This window comes from Capricornis sumatraensis, chromosome 2 (genome assembly GCF_032405125.1).
Source record: "Capricornis sumatraensis isolate serow.1 chromosome 2, serow.2, whole genome shotgun sequence".
NCBI lineage: Eukaryota > Metazoa > Chordata > Mammalia > Artiodactyla > Bovidae > Capricornis > Capricornis sumatraensis.
The window spans coordinates 73561108-73586638 of record NC_091070.1 but is presented as its reverse complement, the minus strand read 5'-3'; the positions used below and the strand labels follow the sequence as shown (position 1 = coordinate 73586638).

Below are 25531 nucleotides of genomic sequence, written 5' to 3'. Positions count from 1 at the left end.
ACAGTAATGTACTATAATTTCCATTCCGAGTGACTTCCGCTGACTTCTTAACCTGATTGAGACACTCGCTGACTTCCCACCCTTTCCCTCCTCCTCAGCCTCCTTCCTGAGTGGTGACAGCGATCCAGGTGAGCTTACCATGCCACTGAAGGAGTGCCGCAGGAGAATTGCATGGCCATACAGCAGGGTCCTGTGGCCACCCCCTTGTGCTGCCTGTGGGGAGAGAGCGCAAGAAGTGTCAGCACGGGCCAGGGGTGGCCACTCTGAGGGCAAAGCATTCTTGGAGGACACACTACAAAGGAAAGACCCATGGCGAAGCTCCCAAGGAATTCATTCTAGAAGCGAGTGGCCAGCCTACAGGCGGGGAGGCGACTGGTTGACCACAGCCATGCAACATCCTTGGGAGAGGGTGGGTGGGGCCAAACCTCTTCTCCAGAATGGCCCCTGCCCGGAATCAGCAGAAACCCAGAGCTGTTCTATCAGAAAAGCACGTGGATGAGATAGGTACTGCTTACCTTCCTTTGAAACTTCTCAGAAGCATTCAGTGAGAGAGAGAAACAAATGTGATGTAACTACAGCCCAGTGACACAAAGGCAGTGTACGGGGTTGGGGGGACAAGGCACACCATATACTCAGTCTGTGCCTCCTACTCGCTCACTTAAACGGGTCTAATTTACCTTCATTTCACCAGTTAGTGATGGCTCCGATATCCGGGTCTTTAAAAGGGTAACCAGTGACGGGGAATAGATATCTCCTCCACTTAAGGGGCCGTTTAGATGCCCTCTCTCTGCCCCACCAGGCAGCACCACTCTGGCTGTCCACTCAGTGGCAGTCTGAGCAGTGGGACAGGCCCAAGAAGAAGAGACAGCCCCACATAAAGCCACCGGTGTCTGCCTCTTGCTTTTCCTTTTATTTGATTTGCACAACCATGATCTGAACTGAATAGTAATGACATGATAGGAGACAAAACCATTATGTATTCCAGTGATGGGTGACCAGGTAACATGAAAAACTGAAATCTATAGAAGACTTTAGATTTTTTTTTTTTCATCATTTTCAACCTTTTATCCAAGTCTCTCCCTGTCATGTGAACTTGCCCTCAGAGGCAGTCACACTTTTTGATCACACACTCCTTTTAGGAAAAAATATGTAAGCATAGGCTCCCATCCCCAAATACACACAAAAAGAAAGTTCAAAGCCTGAGATTAAAAATTAATATGGAGAGAGTAACATGGAAACCTACAATACCATATATAAAATAGATAGCCAATGGGAATTTGCTGTATGATTCAGGGAACTTAAACAGGGGCTCTGTGATAATCTAGAAGGGTGGCATGGAGAGGGAGATGGAAGGGAGGTTTGGGAGGGAGGGGACATGGGTGTACCTATGGCTGATTCTTGCTGATGTTTGAAAGAAAATCACAAAATTCTGTAAAGCAATCATCCTTCAATTAAAAAACTAAAGTGGCAAAAAAAGGAAAAAAAAATGTTGGCTAGCCAAGGTAGAATTAAAAAAAAAAAAAAGTAATCGTACAGAGAAATTCTAACATTTTCTTTCCATAAGCCAAGGGCACCCCTTATGCATGGTATTTTAGTCAGCGCTACAGAGCAGCAGCCCAAGGGCTGGTTTCAGGGTCTGCTCGTCTCCTGTGTTGACCCTCCTTCAGGGCCACAGACAATAAGGGGGAAAGAAGGCAGAGTACTTCTACTTCAACTCTATTCAGATTAAATTTGGATTAACAGAATCACCCTGTCAAAGAGATGATTTTTCATGTCATATCATGAGCCTAAAGAAAAGGGAAAAAATAAATGTGGTATCTTGTTAAAAAGAAGCCAGCAACTATATATAAATGTGGCTGTGCTTTTTCCATAGCTATAGAGATATTTAAATGCTCCCTAGACTTTAATACTATGAAAAGATTAAATGTTCTTTGCAATGTTTTAGGATTTCTTGAAACCGTCTGAACTAACTTTAGTTGCTGTATTTACAAATGTGTCAACAGCTTCCTTTAGAATTAGTCACACTGAAAGAGTTTTCATGTCTCGTCAGTCTCACTGGTATTCTTCCTGTATAGTTGTACTACTGCAAGTGAATTGATAGCTTGGGAGGGTTTATCGTGTGGCTTTATGCTCCCAGATTAGTCTTGTGTCTCAAACTGAACTCTACTTCCCATTGTTTATCATGGGTTACACTTTCCTCCAATTTGAGGACTCGTTAAGTAAAGAATCAGGAATTGCTGACCCCCCCAGAGCGGCACTAAGGGGCTTGTGCTCCCCTTCTCTGGCAATGCTGGCAACATTCTTGGCCCTCACGGCCTCTATTTTGATGCCAGCAGAAAAGCAGAGAGACTTAACTACCCCACTGGGCTTGTATGGGACGTCACAAGCTGCCTCCTCTCTCTGCTAAGGCAGTGGGTCTTAGGTGCCTGAGAGTATCAGCTTGTTAATACACAGACTGCTGGGCTCCACTCCACAGTGTCTGCTTTGCTAGGCCTGGGGTGGGCCTGAGAACATGCGTTTCTAAAGTGTTCTGGGGAAAATGCCATTGACGGATGCCGCTGGTCCAGAACCACATTTTGAGGACCACTGCTTTAAGGAATGATCAAGTTTCAGTGGCAGCACGGCAAAGGAGCTTTTTCTGCAGAAGCTCTGGTAATCATCATTCCAGAGAACACTATCCTTGGCACAAAGCACACTCTACAACCATTGGGTGCTTTACAACCATCATAGCTTATTCTCCTCACTTTTCAAGGTAGGGGTGATTTCATACTCTCAGAATGTGAAGAATCTGAAACTCAGAGATAAGGCTCTTGCCTTAGCTAGATGTCACACAGCTCGATGTGGTGGTGAGGGGAACTGAACTCAGAGTTGAGTCTAAAACCTGACTCATTTCACCCAATTTTTTAAATAATATATTCATTTGCCTACTGTGTACAAAACCAGGGAACACAGCACCAGGAAGAATAGAAAGATCCTGTCTCAGCTCCTCAGCTTCCTGAAGGAGAACTGACACAACTGTGTCAATTCAACGAGCTCTGCTCGTACGGCAGGCACAGAACTACAGTGAGTGAGTCACCTCATTTTACCTCTTGATTAGTGTTGCAAAGTGACAATGGAATTACCTCCATTTTACAGAAGCACAAACCGAGGCTTTGAGAAGTAAAGTAACTTGCTCAAAGTCATATAGGTTCCAAGGGCAGAGCTGGAATTTAATAAAGGGGAGGATTTAACTATGTGCTCTATTACAACATTTTCTTGTCTGTATTCTGGCAGGAGACAAGGCTTGTGCATAAAAACCCATGTTACAGAGACATCCTTGTTAAAAGAGGGGAAGACAAACAACATTGGGATAGGAACAGACCAGAAAGGTGATGAGGGTGTTAAGGAGCTGCTTATATTCTGGAAGCATCCTTGACATCTAACAATGAAACAAACAAAAAAAAATAAGGACCCCACACAGGCAAAGGGTTGGAGGTTGAGACTATGAAGTTCATGGGGGAAACTGGTAGACAATTCACTGGTTAGGGTTGGAAGAAAGGGAATAGCTGGCAATGACTTGGGGCTGTTGGACTATGGAGAGTCACATCTGACGGTTCAACAGCTAATGGGACACTGGGGGAGACTTTTGCATGGAGAACAATAAAAACTACCTTAGGAAGGTAACCCTGACTGCAAAATGGTAAAAGAACTGGAGGCATCAAACCCTAAGGACAGAAAAGATGACTCTCTCATTCAGTTTCCAAGACAATCTAAAGAGAGGATATAGACTGAAAAATCTTAGAATCATCCCTTACTTCTCCCTTTCTCTCACATGCCACAGTCCATCCAAAGCACCTTCGGTGCCACCTTCAAAATATATTCTCTATCCACCTACTACTCAGCGCCCCTCTGCTTTCAGTCTGGTCTCTCCTACTCCTCCGTCTCACCCCGGCTCTAACGATGGCCTCTTAACTGTGTTCCCCGCTGAACCCTTTCTGGTTACAGTCTGCGCTAACACAGCAGTCACAGCTGTCTTTTTTAAGACTGTCAATCACCTCACATGACTTTCCTACTCAACCCTCCTCTCATGATTCCCTTTCACACTGTGGCTTCTAAGGCTGTGCATCAGGAACTGTCAAAATATTCTCTATAAAAGATGAGACAGTAAGTAACTGGAGCGTTGCAGGACACATGTTACATAGTCTTCTTTTTTAAAACAATTTTTTCATCAATTAAAAGCTCTTTGTACCTAGAGGGCTGTATATAAACAGGCATAGGCTAGATCTGACCTGCTGTTGTGATCCCTGCCCTACTTAATGTGGTCCCCTCCACCTATCTGACCTCGTCACCTGCCAGGAGGAGGGTCTCCACCATCCACTCTGCTCCAGCCATGTGGCCCTTACTCTATTCTTCAGACACGCAAATTCCTCCTGCAGGGCCTTTGCACATGTGCTTCCCTCTGTCTGAAATGCTCTTCCTTCAACATTCTCATGGTTCATTCCCGTTCTGATCCATCTCTGTGCTCAGATATCTCATTAGTGAAGCCTCCTCTGTTCATCCTTCCTAAAAGACAATCCCCCTTACTGGACAACATTTTTTTTTTTTTTTGCTTTATTTTCTCATGGCATTTATTAGCTTATATATTATTTTTGATATGTATCTCTCTTCCCTCTCTCCCCAAGGACATAAGCTCCATGAGTCTTTGGTATGTCCTCTGTCGCATCTATATGACTTATCAGTGCCTGGCAAACAAGCACGTAATGTCATTTTCATATTCATATTTCCTGAACGAATGAATAATAACTGGATGAGGTGGTCCTTTTGCCTCCTTTACACAGATGGGAAAAGAGAAACTCTCCTATGATCAGCTTGTGAATTTGGATTTGAACTTGAGTCTAACCACAAGTTCTACCAACTCTTTTCATTATTTGACACTAATTCTGGATAACATCCCAGGAAAGCAATGACGAGTCACATAGAAGACTTCTTGGATCTGTTCATAAGGGGGATCCAGACCTCACGTTAGTGAGACTTTATTGGGATGGCAGTTCTGTCTCTGCTGGGAGTGACCTTGGCTGTCATCACTGGCAGGATGAGAATAAGTGGTACCATCTCATTGGACTGGAGTGGAGTAAGGGGAGAAGCCAGCAAAAGTGCCCTGATGCCATGTCCTATGGTAAAATGTTCCATGAGATCATTAATTCAATCATCTCATCTGTAATTGCAGAAGTGATTCTGTCACTGACATTTCTTTTGGTGGTTCCCAGAGGACACTGTCACCCAGTCAGATAAACCTGATATGGCAATAAACGGAAGGGTAACTCTCTTTCTCTCCAGCCATACATGTTTCAAGACTATCAGATCTCTAAACCACCTTCTTTTATAATCTGGAACTCCAGACTCCACTTTAGGGGGTGCAAGGATTTGGAGAGACTCCTTGAGGATCTAACATAAGCTGTGAAAGCTTTGGGGGATACTTCCTGGAGGGCTGGTAAGGTGTGACATTACTTCCTGGGTGGTGATGTATGTACTTCCATCTTCTTTCTTCCCCCTACCCACCCTTATTCTTTTAGGCCATCAAAGAAAGAAAGAGGCCTTGCTAGAAGGTCACAGAGCAGTATTTCCTGAACACATGGGGGCCTTTTCCATCACCCAGGAGGTTTCCTTTGGCACAGCTGACAACTAAGTAACCATGATGCCATACAAAAAACAAAACAAAACAAAACAAAACACAAAACCCAAAAAACTAGTAACCACCTAGCATCAGAAGTAAAAGGAACCTAATATGTTCAGTTAGAAAACATAGCGAAAATTTATATTTACCGTTGGTACAAAACATTAAAATTTCAAGGAATTTTCCTAAATGTTGAGCTAAACATTCAAAATGAAACCACAAACTTTCGCTCTATAAAATAAAACCTGATTTGGTGAAATGCAAAGGTGTACTTTGTTGCTGCTGCTGCTGCTGCTAAGTCGCTTCAGTCGTGTCCGACTCTGTGCGACCCCAGAGACGGCAGCCCACCAGGCTCTGCCATCCCTGGGATTCTCCAGGCAAGAACACTGGAGTGGGTTGCCATTTCCTTCTCCAATGCATGAAAGTGAAAAGTGAAAGTGAAGTCGCTCAGTCGTGTCCGACTCTTAGCGACCCCATGGACAGCAGCCCACCAGGCTCCTCCGTCCATGGGGTTTTCCAGGCAAGAGTACTGGAGTCGGGTGCCATTGCCTTCACAACCCCAGGGACTGCAGCCTCCCAGGCTCCTCCATCTATGGGGTTTTCCAGGCAAGAGGACTGGAGTGGGGTGCCCACAGAATGAGAATACTAGTGTTGGCTAATGCTCAGTCTCCTAAACAGAACTTACAGATTCAGTGTAGTTTTAATGAAAATTCCGGTAGGGTATTTTGGAATTCAACAAAATCACTATAAAATTAATCTACAAACATAAACAGTAGGAAAGTTTTATTCTAAAAAGGAACCACGTTTTAGGAAATGTCAAGAAGCAAAATTAGTTCATTGATTCTGGTAATGGTTCAAAAGAAGAATGTAATACAATACAGATAGTCCATAAACAAATCTGAAATGCAGCACATGATAAAGCAGATTTTTTAGTACAATGAGGGGAAGACACGATGATTAAGCAAATGTCTCTTTGATATGCGGAGAGCAAAACAGAAAAGTATTCAGTAAGATCCACAGGAAATATAAAAGATAGATTCTGGATGGAAAACAGTTAAATAATTCATTTTAAAATTAAATTCTATGACAACTAACATGTAATAAACAGTCCACATTCTTTTATAGACCTATACTTCTCCATGCTCTGAAGCAACAGATAAACTCAAAGGAAATAAAAGACAGGATTTTACCAAGATTGCCGAACTTCAGAACAATGGAAGTATCAACATTTAATACACTGGAGAAACTCTTTGTTATCACGTTGACAAAAGGATGACCATCTCATTGAAATGTAGGGGGAAAAGCATCAAATAAAGAAATGGGCAAAGGATATGAATAAATGATTCATATCAGGCATAAAATTAAAACATATGGCAGAGATTTTCTTCCTCCTAGTAATGAAAGAAAAGACAATTAAAGCAACTTTAATGTATCATGTTTTATCAACTAGATTTTCAAAAATGGAGAAAAAGTGTGAAAGCCATCAGAGCTATAATTTACCTGGTGCTACCCCATACAAGGTGGCACCGAGTACAACTCTTTTGAAAAGCAATCTGGTGATATATAAAAAGAGGTGTAAAGAAGTTAATAACCTTTGCTGTAGTAATCCTACTTCTGGGAATAATTTTTTAAAAAAGCCAAACAGAATGGGTACTGTTGTGAAAAAAGCATCATAGTGGGACAAACAAAAAACCTGGAAAGGACCTGAATATCCAGAAGAAAAATATTCTCGAGTAAAACATGGGGCTTCTTCAGGCTGTTCTATCCTGCAACCATTAAAGAAGACAGTTTACAGAGGTGCCTAGAAACACAGAAGATGGTTCTGATAGACCACTGTGGAAAAGGCAGAGTGCAAAATGCCTTCCACTGTTAGTAAGCATGCAAGAATGATAAGGAAACCTATAAAAATGAAAGCCATTTGACTGGGTGTAGAACCACTGGACTTTGCTTTTCCAAATTTTTCTTTAGCACCGCTACTAAAAGACCATTTCAGTAATAAGTGTGTGTGCATGGGGGGTAACAATGTATTGCATGTGATTTTAAGGAAAAGAGGGCGACGAAAGTGTTCTGTCTTTCTTAAAACTTCAGTTCCTTGAGATCTGATTAATTTGCCAGGATTCTCTGTAAATGACTTTACCTGCCTGAAAGGTGGCTGGCAAAGCGTACTTAGTGTGCTAACAATTAGGCACTGATTCCATGGTCTAGCCCTACCCTGGTGTTGGATGGAGAGCCGAGAAATGCAGGCTTTATCCAAGACACCTCTGTTCTCCTCTGAGTTCCCTCAAGCTTAGCCCAGACTCCAAAGGGGAAATTTCTTGCCCAGGGAGTCACTCTTGCTTGGATCTCAAACACAGCGGCTCTTCTGACAGCCACTGTGGCTGTTAGTGGACCCTTCACCTTGGATTCCATTCTTGTTCCTTTTGCTCTTTAGTCGCTAAATTGTGTCCAACTCTTTGCGACCCCAGGGACTATAGCTCACCACGGACTGGAGGTGCCTCTGTCCACTGGATTTCGCAGGCAAGAAGGCTGGAGTGGGTTGCCATTTCTTTCTCCATCCTTGCTCCTAGAGACTTGGTTTCCACACTATTCTATGCTTCCAACGCTGCCTCAACCAGCCATCAGATTCTAGGACCACCTTCCCCAACTGCTACAAGCCATCATGCCCCTCTGGCTAAATTCCCAAGACTCCACTTAAGCATCCTACTTTTCTAGGAGAGGTTGACAGCACTGTACAATCAGTGAGACAGATGGGAACTGCCAGCTCAAATGGCACCAAAGAAACTAATGGGGCATTTTCTAAACAGGTCTTAGACTGGAAACTTCTGGTAACAGAGACAGCTTTCCATTTTTAATGACAGTTAAAGTAGTATACTGGACTTTAGAAAGTGCCGAGGTCAGAAGGCACACGTACAGACTAGTCTGACTTGTGATCTGGAGTCAGAGCCGGGGAATATGCCAACAGCAATTCTACAAGCACATCCTAGCCATCCTAATTCCCTCGCTATATGCGAAATCCTGAAAAACCCAATGCAGCACACTAAACCCTTTTGTTCACCACTTCTTCTGGCTCTGATACTCTATTCTTCAGCTAGGTAATTGCCAAGTCCAGCTTTTGGGTCCCTACTTCACGATACAAACACATTCTAAAAAGCCTAAGGTATCATTCTCTTAGTTTGACACCTTGATTTTCCACTTGTAAAAAGATAATTAACCTGGATCTAAAACTCTTAGTCAAAGATTTCTGAGACATTGGCCATTGAGAAAGCAACAGCACCAAGACAGAGCCCCCTAATGAGGTTTCCCCTGTAAGAAACCTTCTAAGTGAGTCTGGGCCAACTCAACCAGGAAAGTGCAGGCCCTTAAGATAAACACACATGAAAGGAGGCCACATTCTTGGCATTCTTCGTGGGCCTCTAGGGATATTGTTAAAAACTGAAATCATGAAACAGAATTTTAATGAAGTTCAGAAAAGAGGAGGACGTGCAGCATCTCCCTCTTTCCCAAGTTCAATGATCTTGATCATCTCCCCAGTTGCCTTAATGACAAGACAAGCCCACGGTTCACAGGCGGCAGGCACAACACGATTCCAAAGAGAAAAGGCTGAAACTGGTTTGCAGAGGGCCTATGGCAGCCTTTGCCCTGTCTGTGGCCGTGCTCTCCCCTCAAGGTCAGCAGGGGGACTGTGACTCCAGGGAGCCCCACCTCCCACCCCTTCAGGGCTGCCTCCTCCCCACCACTGCGTATCCCAGAGCCCAAGGAAAGGATGCTCCAAAAGCTGTGCACAAAGTCAGGCTAGCATCGTTAATTTCCTTCACTTCTTAAACAGAGAAAACACAAGCAAAACCTGAATAATCCATCCCCCGACCGAGCACTGAATGCCAAATGTACCATAGTTTGTACCATAAAATGCCAAATTATTATATTTTACAATTCACTGAATTCAGCCAACCTTCCCTCATGGATGCATCTGGAATTATTCTTCCTCAGTGAAGAGGATTTTGACACTCATTTTTGTTCAAGTCATTAATTTCATTGCCACATGGTAACAGTTCAGGACAAAAGGATGAAAGGCCAGAACCTGATGTGAGGAAATGTAAGTTCTGGGTCTTAAGCATCATCTGTAACAAGAACCTGCACAGCAAGAAGGCATTTTCTTTCAGGCAAGTGCTTACAGGGCTTCTCTTTTGCACAGATCTGGCTGAAGGGGTAAGGAAAATCTGAGAGATGGCTCAGATGACTTAGGGATCGCAGAGGAGCTGCTGTGATGACCCCGAGTTCATAATTTCCTGTGAGCACTTCAAGTCATGAGAAGGAAGAGCCTGTGGACGGTGCAGATTTGGGCCCTGTACTCATGACTAAAGGAAACTGAGGAAGCTTCTGCCTTTCAAGTCTTTAAAAATAAGGGTCCTGGCTCTTTGAGATTGGTGGATACATGCAATCGTGTTCTCTCCTCCCTTTCCCGACCCATGACATGTGGGGAAATAATTAAATGACTTTTGGAGATTCCCACTTGGGCTGCGATTTTACAAATGCTGATTGTGAAACAGGAGGATAAGCATTCTTCATTGAGGGGGAACCAAAGTGGCCATGGGATTGCCTCTGATTGAGCATGGGGTCATTCTAGATGCACTGTGCTTTTCTCAGGAGGTAGACACCAGACAGCCAGGGTGGCAGCTCGAACTTATTTCCTGTTATGGTATCTTTTAAAGGAGCAAATTGACAGGAGATATTTGTCACAGTATTAATGACATTTAGATTGATGACAAGTATACCTTGAAAGAGAGGAAGCGATTATTTTCTTCTCTGAATTAACTTTCCCCCTTTCTCCTATAGCTCACTAACAGATTTGTAAGAACCTGACATTGCCAAGTCCATTCTTGACATGAAAGGCCTCTGTCAGCCAGATCTGTCTTCCAGTCACTGCTCTAGTTTTTATATGAACCGCACATCCTCATCATCCATCAGGCCTCTGATGAAAGGATAGACCAGTGGCACCAAAAACTCTGCTCAACCATCTCCTTTCACCCAAGGTAACAAATAACAAATATTTCCAACAAAAATCTAAAAGATCAGATTACCTTGACATGAAAAATCAAATTCTATCTTTAATCTACTATGTCTCTAGGGGAAAAAAAAATCACCATTCATCCTGGGAATTAACAAAATAGGAGTCAGTTTTTATTACAAAACCACTATTGAGTCCTTCTGTGTGCAAATACCTCTATTCATATGGGCTATGAGGAAGAAAATGCACTTAAGTATATTCTGTTATTTGGTTCTCCTCCTTCTCGTTTGCACTCTTTAACCTATTTCTCCCTCTCTCTCTTTATCAACACAACTTATTTTTCCTTTATCCCTCCAACTCCCTTGCACTATTCCCAATTATGATCTTGCTGCATAGAGATAAATGTATCCTGTTCTCTCTACATTCACAAATAAGCCTAGGGCCAACTTACTACTTCCAAGAAAAACAACACACAAAAGCCTGATCTTTCCTTGAAGGATATGAAGTGGCCTTAGGTAGAGGAGCTGATTCTCAGAGTTCTCTGTGTATGTTCAAGCCAGTGGATGGATAGAACAGGTGCTCCTAATACTTCCTATGTGTCTGTGGACCACACGCTGTTCAGAGGCAATAGGTCTTCAGAACCTCTCATGGGTTGATCATACAGAATTGCACCTCAATCCCAGATATCCATCAGAATCATTAGTAGGGCTTTCAAAATGAAAACAAAGAGAGAGAGAGAGAGAGAGAGAGAGAGAGAGAGAGAGAGAGAGAGAGAGAGAGAGAGAGAGAGAGAGAGAGAGAGAGAGAGAAAGAGAGAGAGAGAGAGAGAAGCCTCAAAGGCAAGGCTATTTCCCTAAGACTCTTATTTGATAGATCTTCGATGAGTCCTAGGAATCCTAGGTAATTCTAAGACAGAGCCAGGCTTAAGAGCCACCACCCTTCTAAGACCTTCCCAGCCACAGCAGGCCCTTCATATAAGTAATTGATATGATGCTTACAGTGCAAATACTTCCCTGATCTCAGAAGCCCCATTCTGGACCAGTGGCTGATTTTTCTTTTAGCATTTCTCCAGAACCCTACCAAAGCAAAGAACAAACGTGGCTGCTGCCCCTGGTCCTTGAAGGCTCTAGGACTCATGTTCAGCTAAAACTCTCGGTCTCTTAGCTCTGCTAGCCATGTTTGTGACAGGTGGAAAGACACAGATAACTGTTGCAAAACCTGTGTGGAGGGGCTCTAGACAATTCAGACTTTGTTTAAAAAGAGTCCAGGCCCATGACTTCTAGGTCTCTACACCCATCTTCATGGATCTAAGACCAGCTAGACCCTTCCTGAACTGTGTTACCTGCAATCTGGCCCCCCCTCTCCCACCAGTCTGGATTTTATCAGGCCTGGGAAGAGATGAAGTTAACGGCAAAAGAGCAGAACAGATGAGGGGGAGGGACTTTCACTTTTCTTCTCCCACGACTTGGTCACCCCGTCCCCACTCAGTCACATCCAGTCTTCTATTCTCGCTCTGGCTTCTGTGTTCCTGGCCCTTCTGCATTCTCACTGATAACACTCCACTGTCCCCCCTACATCTACAATGTCGCTTCTAGTTGTTCTGAATCATCTAACACTTGGGCAGTGTGATTCACATGGCTGCTTTCAAAAGCCTAGCTTAAGTCTAAGTGTTCTTGCTACCAACTAATTCTTCAGTCAAAAAGAAAAATAAAACTTTTTTGAGGGAAAAAGTCTCTTCTTCTGGTCTGTGAATAGAAGCCAGGCCCTGGATAGAGGAAGCACTACCTGATCTATTTTCTACCCTTTGTACGGAGAGTAAATTCATCACATGGACATTGATGGGATAACCGATTGAGACTGACAGTAAAACCAACTAGAGCCTCAGGAAACCACAGCAAAGCTTTCCGGGCAAGAAGAGAAAGGCACATTAAAATTAGTACCTTCTACCTGTGATGAGTGGAAAAGACTGGAGATCTCTTCAAGAAAATAAGAGATACCAAGGGAACATTTCATGCAAAGATGGACTCAATAAAGGACAGAAATGGTAGGGACCCAACAGAAGCAGAAGATATTAAGAAGAGGTGGCAAGAATACACAGAAGAACTATACAAAAAAGATCTTCATGACCAAACTAATCATGATGGTGTGATCACTCACCTAGAGCCAGACATCCTGGAATGTGAAGTCAAGTGGGCTTTAGGAAGCATCACTATGAGCAAAGCTAGTGGAGATGAAGGAATCCCAGTTGAGCTATTTCAAATCCTAAAAGATGATGCTGTGAAAGTGTTGCACTCAATATGTCAGCAAATTTGGAAAACTCAGCACTGGCCACAGGACTGGAAAAGGTCACTTTTCATTCCAATCACAAAGAAAGGCAATGCAAAAGAACGCTCAAACTACCACACAATTGCACTCCTCTCACATGCTAGTAAAGGAATGCTCTAAATTCTCCAAGCTAGGCTTCAGCAATACGTGAACCGTGAACTCCCTGATGTTCAAGGTGGTTTTAGAAAAGGCAGAGGAACCAGAGATCAAATTGCCAACATCCGCCGGATCATGGAAAAAGCAAGAGAGTTCCAGAAAAACATCTATTTCTGCTTTATTGACTATGCCAAAGCCTCTGATTGTGTGGATCACAATAAACTGTGGAAAATTCTGAAAGAGATGGGAATACCAGACCACCTGACCTGCCTCTTGAGAAATCTGTATGCAGGTCAGGAAGCAACAGTTAGAACTGGACATGGACCAACAGACTGGTTCCAAATAGGAAAAGGAGTATGTCAAGGCTGTATATTGTCACCCTGCTTATTTAACTTCTATGCAGAGTACATCATGAGAAACGCTGGTCTGGAAGAAGCACAAGCTGGAATCAAGATTGCCGGGAGCAATATCAATGACTTCAGATATGCAGATGACACCACCCTTATGGCAGAAAGTGAAGAGGAACTAAAAAGCCTCTTGATGACAGTAAAAGAGGAGAGTGAAAAAGTTGGCTTAAAGCTCAACATTCAGAAAACGAAGATCATGGCATCCGGTCCCATCACTTTATGGGAAATAGATGGGGAAACAGTGGAAACAGTGTCAGACTTTATTTTGGGGCTCCAGAATCACTGCAGATGGTGACTGCAGCCATGAAATTAAAAGACGCTTACTCCTTGGAAAGATAGTTATGACCAACGTTGACAGCATATTAAGAAGCAGAGACATTATTTTGTCAACAAAGGTCCGTCTAGTCAAGGCTATGGTTTTTCCAGTAGTCATGTATGGATGTAAGAGCTGGACTATAAAGAAAGCTGAGTGCTGAAGAAATGATGTTTTTGAACTGTGGTGTTGGAGAATACTTGTGAGAGTACCTTGGACTTCAAGGAAATACAACCAGTCCATCCTAAAGGAAATCAGTCCTGGGTGTTCACTGGAAGGACTGATGTTGAAGCTGAAACTACAATACTTTGACCACCTGATGCAAACAGCTGACTTATTTGAAAAGACCCTGATGCTGGCAAAGATTGAGGGCAGGAGGAGAAGGGGACGACAGAGCATGAGCTGCTTGGATGGCATCACTGACTCAATGGACATGAGTTTGGGTAGGCTCCGGGAGTTGGTGATTGACAGGGAGGCCTGGCGTGCTGCAGTTCTTGGGGCTGCAAAGAGTCGGACACGACTGAGTGACTGAACTGACCTGAACTGAACTGTACCTGTGAGAAGAGGAGGAGGAAGACAGTGACTGGCTCAGAAATGTCAAGCATGGTTTACAATTTGAAAAAACTTACACCAAAATAAGCAAAACTAAATCTCAGTTGTGCTAATGTTTGACTCCTTCAATGGCTGGAAAACATCAATCAATCATTTCCCAGTGGGAGTGTGATGTGATGATTTGGTACATGAAAGAACACTGCAAACAATGAATTAGGTGAAAAAGAAATAAAATGAACCCATTTATGATAACATCAAACAACAACATCCTTAGGAAAAACTTTAGCCAAGGGGGTAAAAAAATTTTTACACTGGAAAATATAAGACCAATAATGTAAGAAAGTGAAAAAGACACAGATAAATGGAAAGATGTCCTGTGTTCATGGATTAGATGATAAAATATCTATACTACCCAAGGTCATACATGGACTCAGTGCATTCCCAACCAAGATTCCAATAGTATTTTTCATAGAAATAGAAAAAATAATAATGAAATTTGTGTGTAACCAAACTATATTACAACCTTTATCAAAACAGTATAGTATTGACAGACAGGTAGACTAATGGAACAGAATTAAGAGCCCAGAAGGAAACTCCTGCATATATGACCAACCAATACTGGACAAGAGAGCCAAGAATACTCAATGGAGAAAATATAGCCTCTTCAATACAGTGCTGGGAAAACTGGATATTCACATGTAAAAGAATGATCTTACACCACTCAAAAATCAACTCAAAATGGATTAAAAACGTGAATGTATGACCGGAAACCACAAAAGTCCTGGAAGGAAACCTAGAGAAAAGCCTTTTGACACAAGTCTTGGCAATGCTTTTTTTGATTTGTTTTTGGATATGACACCGAAAGCAAATGCAATAAAATGAAAAATAAACAAGTGGGACTATATCAAACATAAAAATTTCTTCACAACAAAGCAAATGATCAACGAAATGGGGGAAAATTTGAAATTATGAATCTGATAAGAGGTTACTCTCCAAAACATATAAAGAACTCAGACAACTCAATAGCAAAAACAAAAAACAACCTCCAAAACTCCAAGTACTTCATTAAAAAATGGGCAAAGGACTTGAAGTGACATTTTTTTTCCCCAAAAAAAGACATACAAATGGCCAAGCACATGAAAAGGTGCTCATTGTCACTAATCATTAGGGAAATGTTATGATATCACTTTATGCTATTAGAATGGCTATTATCAAAAAGACAAGCAATAATAAATGCTAGCAAAGACACAGAGAAAAGAGAACCCTTGTGCACAGTTGATGGAAATGTAAATAAGTGCAGCTACTGTGGAAAACAGTATTTTAAATTAAAAAAAATTAAAATAGATCTAACATATGACTCAGCAGTCCACTTCTGAGTTTTATCTGAAGGAAATGAAAAGACTATGTCAAAGAGATATCCACACTCTCCATGTTCAGTGCAGCAATTTACAGTTGCCAAGGTATGGAGACCACCTAAGTCCATCAACAGAAGTGCATGGATAAAGAAAATGTGGTAGAATGGACTACCACTCAACCATAAACGGAGGAAATCCTGCCATCTGCAACAACATGGATGGAGCTTGAGGGCATTATGCTATGTGAAATAAGACAAATGCTGTATAATCTCACTTCCATGTGGAATCTAAAACAACTCAAACTCATAGCAAATGGTATCAGATTTGTGGTTACCAAGACAAGCGATTGGGAGTGGTGGAACTGGGTGAAGCTGGTTAAAAGGTATAAACTTCTAGTTTTAGGATAAACGAGCATCGGGGATACAATATATAACACGATGACCATAGGTAACGCTACTGGATGGTGCACTTGACAGTTGCTAAGAGAGTAAATCCTAAAAGTTCTTGTCACAAGGGAAAAAAATTGTAATAATGTAGATAAGAGGTGATGGATATCAACTAAACTTACTATGGTAAATGTTTTCCAATACGAGTATGCCAAGTTGTCCCAGTGTATACCAGTGTTGTACATCAACTGTATCCCAATTAAACAACAACAGCAACAAAAAGAATATTGCAGTGGATTTCTCCTCTTTACACCGGGAGGGATCACTGCTTGACTATGAAAGATCCTCAGAAACCTGAAGAAGTAACTATGTTATCTACAGAGTCTGCAGTGAGAGGGAAACTCAGAGGAACAGAGAGTCTCGATTGAAAGCAGTTAAGAAATTCCTGGTAATTTATCACTGTCTAATAATCAATACGCTTCTATATAAACCTGTTTTGGCACTTTCAAGATCTTCCTTAATACACTAGAAAATTGTGCCATGAAACCAGAGGAGGGAAAGGGTATACCGAAGGGATCCCCTAAGTGCTTTTTAAATAAATGGAGAAAGGACAGCCCAATACAGTGTAACAGGAAAACTGTCACCTCAAAGAGCAAAAATAGTTTCACAAGTGCTTATGTTTTAATAAGGCAGAAAAATTAAGTAAGGCTGAAATTACACTAGAGTTATCATTGTGAACTTTAAATTCATGTTCTTCATAAAAATGAAGTCCTGATCACCATGTGCTATGTTTCTTTTCGGTATCATACAAATGCTTCCTTCCTACCAGTCGTGGTGGGGTCAATCTAACATACAGCTGTCACCACAGAATCTAATCTCTAATATTATTCACCATGAATTTAAAGAGTCATGCAATTTCATGTCCGTGACAAAAAAGAAAAAAAAAATTTAAGATGGGCCTGGGCTACCGTACACCTGCAAGGAAACAAGGCTGCTCTCAAAGACCTCAGCAGGAATGCTAAAAGGGCTAACGAGCACCCCCTTGGCCCAAACAGATGGGGTCTGAGCATCACAGAGAAAGTGAAGCCTGCATTTTGGGATGTATCAGGTACCTGAAGAGAGGTGTGAGTCTAAGATGATGCTAAAGCAGGAATGCGATGACACAGTGTGTGAAAGTGTCGCCATAACATACACGTGAGCTCCTATCAGCCTTAGAGCAGGGATTCTAAGTTCAAATCATGACAGCCCTATATCAATGTTATTTTTCACTCACTAGATCATTGAACGAAAGCAGAAAGTCTGATTAGAAAGTGGGAGAACACTGGAGTCATGTGTTTGGTTCTTGCACTGATTATAATAACATCGTGACCCAAGTTGTCCCTTATCGGTGAACTACCACAGGGGTCACTTTTCAAAAAAAACATCTGTTATGAAGGATTGTAGGTGCTCCATCTGGGACAGAATGGTACACAAGGCCTCATGAACCACAATCGGGACTTTCTGGAGTCACGAGGTCCCAGCCTCAAGGAGACTGGGGACCATGTGTAGGAGATAGAGTCTGAGCCTTCCCTGCTCCTGAGGACCCTAGGACTTGAAGGAAAAAACTGGCCTCAACCTGAGACTCCTGTCCTAGATCAAGTGAGTATATTTAAAATAGATCTTACAGATTTGGATGTCTTTTGTTTTGGAGGAATACACATAGGTATATACACTAAAAACAAGATCACCTGGGGATGGGTGTACCTATGTTTTGTGCTAGTGAGTATAAGCTAAAGTAGCCCTTACTGGATGAAGCAAGAGTGAATGTCCAGTATGGAAATCTCTTAATTTATTTGGGATGTTTCACAATAAACATCAGGACATCACCTTTTAGAGGAGAGATTTAAGCAACTGAGTTTTCACCATAATTTAATGCAAGAAATTAAATGGAGGCTTTTTTTTCTTCTATTAAACTATAGTTTAGTAGCAGAGTATTACAGTGGATAAATAAATGAAATACAAAGGACAGACAGAAATAGATTCCTTTTATATAGGAGGATAAGTTTGGAAAGACAAGTGTAAATGTGAAGGAATGCTTGAATGTTGATTGATATTTTATTATCCACAAGAAAGAAAAATCTCAAGGTTCATTAACAGGATTAAAATGAAGTGAATGCATTTTTGAAAAAAGTATACAAGTCAGTGAGTCCTTATGGACAGGTAGAAAAATGGGGGAAACGGACTGGCAGAACCCAGGAGCGTTTTATACTCCTGCAAGCACACACACACAAAAACTAAGTGAAACAAGAAATCAGTTGCCAGTTGACTTGTTAGCTCTGGGATTCAGCAAGTGAGCTTATTCCTGGTTGCCCTGGGAACAGCTCAAACTAATGAAATCTAATAAAAAATTACCAACTAATTCAATAGCATTAGAGGTGAAGCAACTATGGCCAAGGTAGCTCCATTTGTAGGATACAGTAAAAAAATTTAAGAGGGATTTGTGTTCTAGGAAAAGACTGAGGTTTTGAGACAAGGAATTGGAAGTTTATATAAACAGGTTAACTTGACAGTGCATTCTTTTCTTCAGTTTTCTTTCCTTATGATTAGAACATTGATGTTTTCAAAAATGAAATATAGTTGATTTACAATGCGGTTGGTTTCAGGTGTATTGCAAAGTGATTTGGTTTTATGTGTGTGTGTGTGTGTGTGTGTGTGTGTGTGTGTGTGTGTGCATCCATTCTTTTGCAGATTCTTTCCCCTTAAGTTATTATTAACACAAAATATTGAGTAGCGGTCCCTGTGCTGCATAGTAGATCCTTGCTGTTTGTCTATTTTATGTAGAGTAGTGTGTATCTGTTAATGCAAAACTCCTAACCTCTCTTTCCTCCCCCTCCCCTTTCGGGTAACCGTAAGTTTACTTTCTATGTCTGTAAGAGACTGCATCCTTGAGAGCGCCTGGGAGTACCACAGTCCTAGTGTTTCTCCCACCGACACTGACTGAAATGAGTGCAGCCAATAAATCATGGATTTGTGCACCCCTGTTGCCTTACACACTGAAGCAGCTGCCCAGAGGGAACAATGAACTGGAAACTGCAGTTGCTCACTCTTCTGGTGACGCAGGCCAATCACTTCGGGTCAGAGAATTGTGACTCCTGCTGCTAGACCACCCCCTGGCCCTGGGCATCTCCTAGGGCTGAGGCCTGCCTGGGTACAATGCAGGAGTAGAATAAGGAGCTGAATTCACCACAAAATTACAACCCTGAGGGGAGGAAGAGGTTTGAAAATGCTAGCATCTTGTTAAATATACACCCTCCATTTTTCCCATTATTGAAAATAGATGATATTGGTATAGAAACATGTTACTGGACCCTGTTAAAGGCTGAGAGAAAGAATGGTGAATTTGAGATACTATAATACATGAGGTTATTTTTTTCCCAAAATTTGTGTAAATCCTAAAATTGGATCAGGGTTTCCCAACAGTCCCCTTAGCAAGCTGACATGGAAATATCCCCACAAGGGTAGGGTATAAGGTAAAGTTGCTGGGGTTGTAACATGTAGAAACAGTCCTACAAATTATTGGGGCAAAATGCCTGGTCCTCTCACCGCTGGAGCTGTGTCCTGAACTTAATGAACACGAGGCAAGCTGCATTGACTTACAGAATCAGCACCATGGATAGCTCCACCTGCTTGACTGACTGACTATAGGTGCCTCAAGAATGACAATTCAGTCATCTGTATCCACTAATAAGATAAAATCTAGAGATTTCTGTACTCCAGCTGTAATTTTGAAAACTTCTAATACCAAATCATAAGCTTCAGAAAAGGGACAACTATTTAAAGATAAACACATAGTTTAAAGAAAAAAAAAATGTCATGCATTCATCTTACCTTTCTAATATTTCACCAGAGACATGAAAACAGGTATTTTTTGGTAGTGATCAAGCCATAAGTTTTCATCACTGCCCAGCCCCACCCAGAGAGCAGGACTCAGAGGGCTCAGGAAGAGGAAACACCTCCTCAAGCAAATTCCCAAAGGCTGTTCTTCGCAGAAGCCTGCATAGGGCTGGCCACATTGACCCAGACACAGTTTTGAATTCATTCCCAGGAGCAACATCCTGGTTCTCCCGCCCACTGCCCTCCACCTCATAAAGGCAGATGAGCAGCAGAGAAATGCAGGCAGGGAGCCCAGCCTCTAGCTCCATATCACTAATGGCAACAGGTGATTCTTACTAATGTGCTGTCTTCACTTGTCTCTCCACACCAAAAACACAGGAGATGCAGCTGGTGCCTGGGAACTCAGAGCCCCTTTCCTTCCATCATGGAGCTAAGACCCAGAGTAATCCACCAAGGAAGATGTGCCTACTGCCAACAAAAACACAAAAACAAACCACTGGGTGTAGGATGTGTGGTACAGTATGCGGAATGCAGCCAGTGTTTTCTATTATAGCTGTAAATGGAGTATAACAGTTTAAATGGTATAAAAAGTAAAACGTTTTTTTAAAAGGCCACAATCACAGAAAATAAGAAAGGCAGACCTTTCCATTTATAAACTTCGCTTAAGGAAACAATTCATACATTGTCTTTATTTCCAAATTTCCCTGATGATTTGCAAATTCTTCCTCGTGGATAGACATTTGTCTTGTAAGAGAGTCTAAAGATGCTCAGGAGTCAATAATGTAGTTCAGAAGCCCTTATTTTGCAAAGGGGCAGAACAAGGCCCAGAAAGCAGCAATGCCCAGGCCAGAACGCCCAGCCCCTTCTAGTCCTGCACTTTCCTCCCTCCCATCAGAGCAATATCTCTGGACTGAGGAACACGGCTCAGGCACTCCCTTCTCCCTCTCAGTAGCAGCCTAAGTCTCAGCTACAGGAGATGCCAGGTAAAAAGATACACCCTTCCATTAGCTTTCCTCTTCTTCTTGTACAGAGCAGGAATACTTTTATCCCACAAACTCCCAAAACCTTGTTCTTATTCTTGCTTTCTTTCCATTGATTCCATTTAGTCATTCCAGATCCTTCCATTTGAAAACCAAATATTAGTCATCATAGCATTGGGACACTGGCTACATGGTTTTTACTCCAGTGAGGATTAAAGCACCAGTTGAGATCAGGGTTTCTCCGGTACCAAGTAAATTTTTCTTTACTAGAATTTGCAAATAGGTGTTTACATTAAACTTTCATGAAATGAAAATAAATAAGAGGTCTTTTCTTCTAGTTCATTCAATTTTCCCAACAAAAATATAATTTAAACCCTGGTAGTTATTAAAGTAAATTTCACAATCAAAGGAAAGTCTAATAAATCACCTGAAAGGCTTCGATTCTCCCAGGATTTCTTGAATTTCCAAATGTGCTTCATTTTTAAAAGGTAAGCAAGTCTCTTGAAAGATTTCCCCTAATTCAACTATTCCACAATTTAGGATTAAATCAAATTCCTAAAAATGTAGCTGAAATTCATCTCTGACCCTTCGAATAGTTATTTTAAGTTCAGCAAATTTCTCTTCAAAATATCTCATGTAAAAATACAACTATTTACCTCTTAGTATGTTCCAGAGAAAGTTTAAGTACTCCAATCCTTCCTCACTCCCCTAAGAAATTTTAATGAAGATGTTTTGTTTTTTGCAATTAAAATGTTAAGAGCACACACACACACACACACAAACATACACAATCACTGAAAACTACATCTAGCCTTGGGAAAGAAGCTCAAGCTTTCTTAGACAACTTAGGTCATTATGACATGACTATACTCCCAGAGCATTTGAATGTCCACAGCAACAATAAGAGGAATTTCAGGGTTTATGTAACATCAGCCAAGCTGATGTAACATTAGCAAAATAACCCCAAGATGACACAGACATATTTACTCTAAGGAGGAGGTACTGACTTCAGAATGAAAAAAAAAAATCCACTGAAGAAAAAGCTATTCCAATAAAGCTGAAACATTATATTCATAAAGAAGTAGATTTGATAGAGTCTGGAGCTTTAAAAATTAATTCTGTGGCCTCTTTACTTTAAAATGCTTCTACTCCAGATATGAATAAATGTAAAAAGCTAGTTAACTTTAATGGTTATTCTTAACTGTTGAAATTAACATTTGATTCTTCTGCTGGTTCACTTTGGGGATGCTGCATGAAAAATGGGGAAATATCCAACTAGCTTTTTCCATTTTTATTATGAATTCCAGCTTTCCAGAGGAGCAGAGCTGGACTTGCATAATAGACTAGGTGAGTCTGAAGCACCGAGAAGCTTGGAATAAGGCAAGGCTGCACACTCCTGTCACCTTATCAACTTGAACCGTATGGCCACAGGCCACCTAGACCATAGTCAGAGGGAAAAAGACTTTAGAAACAATTTTTGGGAGTTGGTGATGGACAGGGACGCCTGGTGTGCTATAATTCATGGGGTTGCCAAGAGTCGGACATGACTGAGCGACTGACCTGAACTTCGATCTCTTGAAGGAAAAGGAAAAAATGAGTCCACAGGCAAGCCAGCCTTGTAATTTCAGAGCAGCAGTTTAACAAGTTTCTTAGCAACAAATTTCTAAGTGTGCAGGCACCTCTAATTCCACCCAGATTGAGGTGTGCGGTGCTTTTTTCAATTGCAGAGGCACAGAGGATGGAAACAGCCTTGAACACTCACAAGTGAGAAGCCTAGCTCATTACAAATACAGCTAGAGTCAGCTGTCCATGCAGAGACACACACAGGAAAGGAATGAATAACATACCCATTCCAAGAGGCCACTGAGCTAGCAAAATCAAACACATGACAGTCAATGTATATTTGAGTGTGGACCAGTCCTGCTGAAAGCGTTCAAGTCATCTGAGGAATCTGCTGATACTTAGAAGAGCAAAAACCCCAATGGGAATACAATTCCGACCTAGTGAGTATTTTGTGATTTTAGCTAGGAGTAAGCAGCAGGATTAGATGTAAAAGTTTGATTTTACCTTTCCAGTACCATGCTGATGTCATCAAGAAACTGGCAAACAAGCTACACGCTGTAGCCTAAATTTGTCTGTAGCAGTTTTTTTTTTTTTTTTCGTAATTATATTTATGCAAGAAAATCCACCCAAGGACAAAGGTCAGTACCCTACATCGGAAAATTTGGAATTTCTTTTTCTTAGAAATATTGCAAGCAACCAATTAGACTTTTTCTTTTACCAAAGAGGAGTTTTCTTACCATGAAGTAAAGTCTCCCAGATGGCAAATTTTAATGATATCATGTTATCGAAAGGCCAGCTCAACAAGATGAGTTACTTGTGCACATTTTCATTAGTATTAGCTTATCAGAGAAACATTTAAATCCATTATATCAGCATAAAATTATAAGATAACATAATGAGAGAATAGTAAGGAGGGGAAAGAAAGAAGACAAGGGACATAGTTTGATGACAGTTTGGTCTGTGAAAAAATACATTAAAAACCTTAATTTGGAGATCTGTCATTATTGTATAATTTCTGAAAATAATATCTGGCTCTTGAAAAAAGAAATTCTGTCAAAATTACAGAATACCTCTCATATTCTTCCATAAGAAGATTTATAGGCTATTCATGTCTCAAAAAATTAAAACCGTGTTGTCATCACTTAGAGCTTTAGGGTTGCTGTTATGGATGGAATTTGAAAAATTCTCTCTGTTCACAACAAAGCAGAAAGAGAATAAAATCATTTATCCATCTACCTAATATTATGGGAGCCAGGGTCTCTAGAATAACGGCTAATACAAACAAGTTAATGTTTCCACAACTAATTGGTGATGGGCCATTGTCAGTGGAGGGCTTCCCAGGTTGCGCTAGTGGTAAAGCATCTGCCTGCCAATGCAAGAGGCATAAGAGACACAGGTTTGATCCCTGGGTAGGGAAGCTCCCTGAAGGAGGGCATGGCAACCCACTCCAGTATTCTTGCCTGGAGAATCCCATGGACAGAGTGGCCTGGCAGGTTACAGTCCATAGGTCGCAGAGTGGGACAAGACTGAAGCGACTTAACATGCAAAACTCCAGGAGGTGGCAGTTCTAGGACTAAACCACCGACACAGCTTTGTCACCAGAACAGTCTGCCATTAGCAAATGTGAGCAAACTCTAACATGGAGCAGACTGTCAAGAGGAGGTTTTGATATATAAACTCAAGCTTTCGCATATAAGAGTGATTTCACCAAACAGGTTTGGTGATTCTGTTAATACAAAAGTAGTTTGTTTTTGTTTTTGTTTTTTTTTTAACAGTGGGTGTGGATGACCAACCATAGGTTAAAAAAAGAAGTGGAAGCATCCGAAATCAGCATGTTATTTTTCTCCCTTTCAAAACAAAAAGCAGGATGAGGTTAAACAATAATTTAATGCTGTGGTATCTGGATCTTCCCAGTTCGGCAGCAGGCAGGCATGGGTAACATCCCCAGCATGAGCAACCTGACAGGCGCTGGCACCAAAGAGGGGAGGTCCTGAGTGGGAGCACCGAGGAGGTACTTGGAGAGCTTGATGCAGTGGCGTCTTACCACCTAGTACAAAGGAAGTCCAGACTTGGAAACCTAATGTGGTGATTCTGGCACATTCTGATTACCCCTGCTGTAAGGCATATATGGGCAAGTCCTGGGACTGACATCCCAAAACAGGCAGAGGTGTCTTTGTATTTTTTCTCCAAAGAAAATCTTTGTCCTATTTTAAAATCTGTGTCCTATTTTAAAGGTGCAAAAACACCTCCTGTTAGATTTGACTCATCAAACGATTTCTTTCTTTTAAACAATGGCAATGGGGATGAAGTTTATTTAGAATTGTGTACATAGTTCCTCCCTCAGTCTTGTTCCCTTCCCCACACACACATCAACGTAAGTTCTCACTCCGGCTGTTTTCTGACAATTACGGAGGAAAGACAAAAGCCTCAGAAAACTGAGAAGCGACCTCTGGTTGATGGGGGCTGTCCCTCCTCTTCTGTGATATACAGATGACGGGGGGATCTCAGGGCCCCAGGAATAAGGAGGTAAGGCTCTGATTGGCCTTCTTCATTCTGGAAGTTCCCACAAGATGTCTTAAATCTGGGCACAGCCAGAATCCAAACTTTAGACAACAGGCTTCTAGTCGCCCTCCTCAGCATCTGTTTTGATTTGTTCATTACCTAACCACGTCAGGGGAGGTGCATCTTTGGCAGATTCTTTTCTTAATGACCCTGTCACCTTTCTGTGACTAGATTTTCTGTGGCTTTATAAGAAGGATGAATGCTTTGAACTTGGCTACAATGTATCTCATGACACATACTTTAAATAAAATCTATGTGAATACAGCAACATGTAAGATTACCCCTCCTTGGCTGTTGACAAGGTCACACAAGGGCAGGAGGCAACCTCCAGCTTCTCAGCAAGCATGTACACGTCATTCCTGAGCATGGCAAATGTACCGCCACAAGTGTGCATTCCTTGAGCAACTGTGCTGTGTGTAGCACTCCCTGCTCAAAGACAGGGGCAAGTGAAAGGAGTCTGA

The 25531-nt window shown here is 41.7% G+C and overlaps 1 protein-coding gene across 1 annotated transcript in view; it reads right to left on the bottom strand.

Moving 5' to 3' along the window:
- The window catches only part of RYR3 (ryanodine receptor 3), a 386865-nt gene that overhangs the window by 326074 nt on the left and 35260 nt on the right, over positions 1-25531 (bottom strand). Inside the window, exon 3 of the mRNA XM_068992826.1 lies at positions 139-213. Coding sequence (XP_068848927.1) covers positions 139-213 — 75 coding nt within the window. The remainder of the gene's footprint in view (positions 1-138; positions 214-25531) is intronic.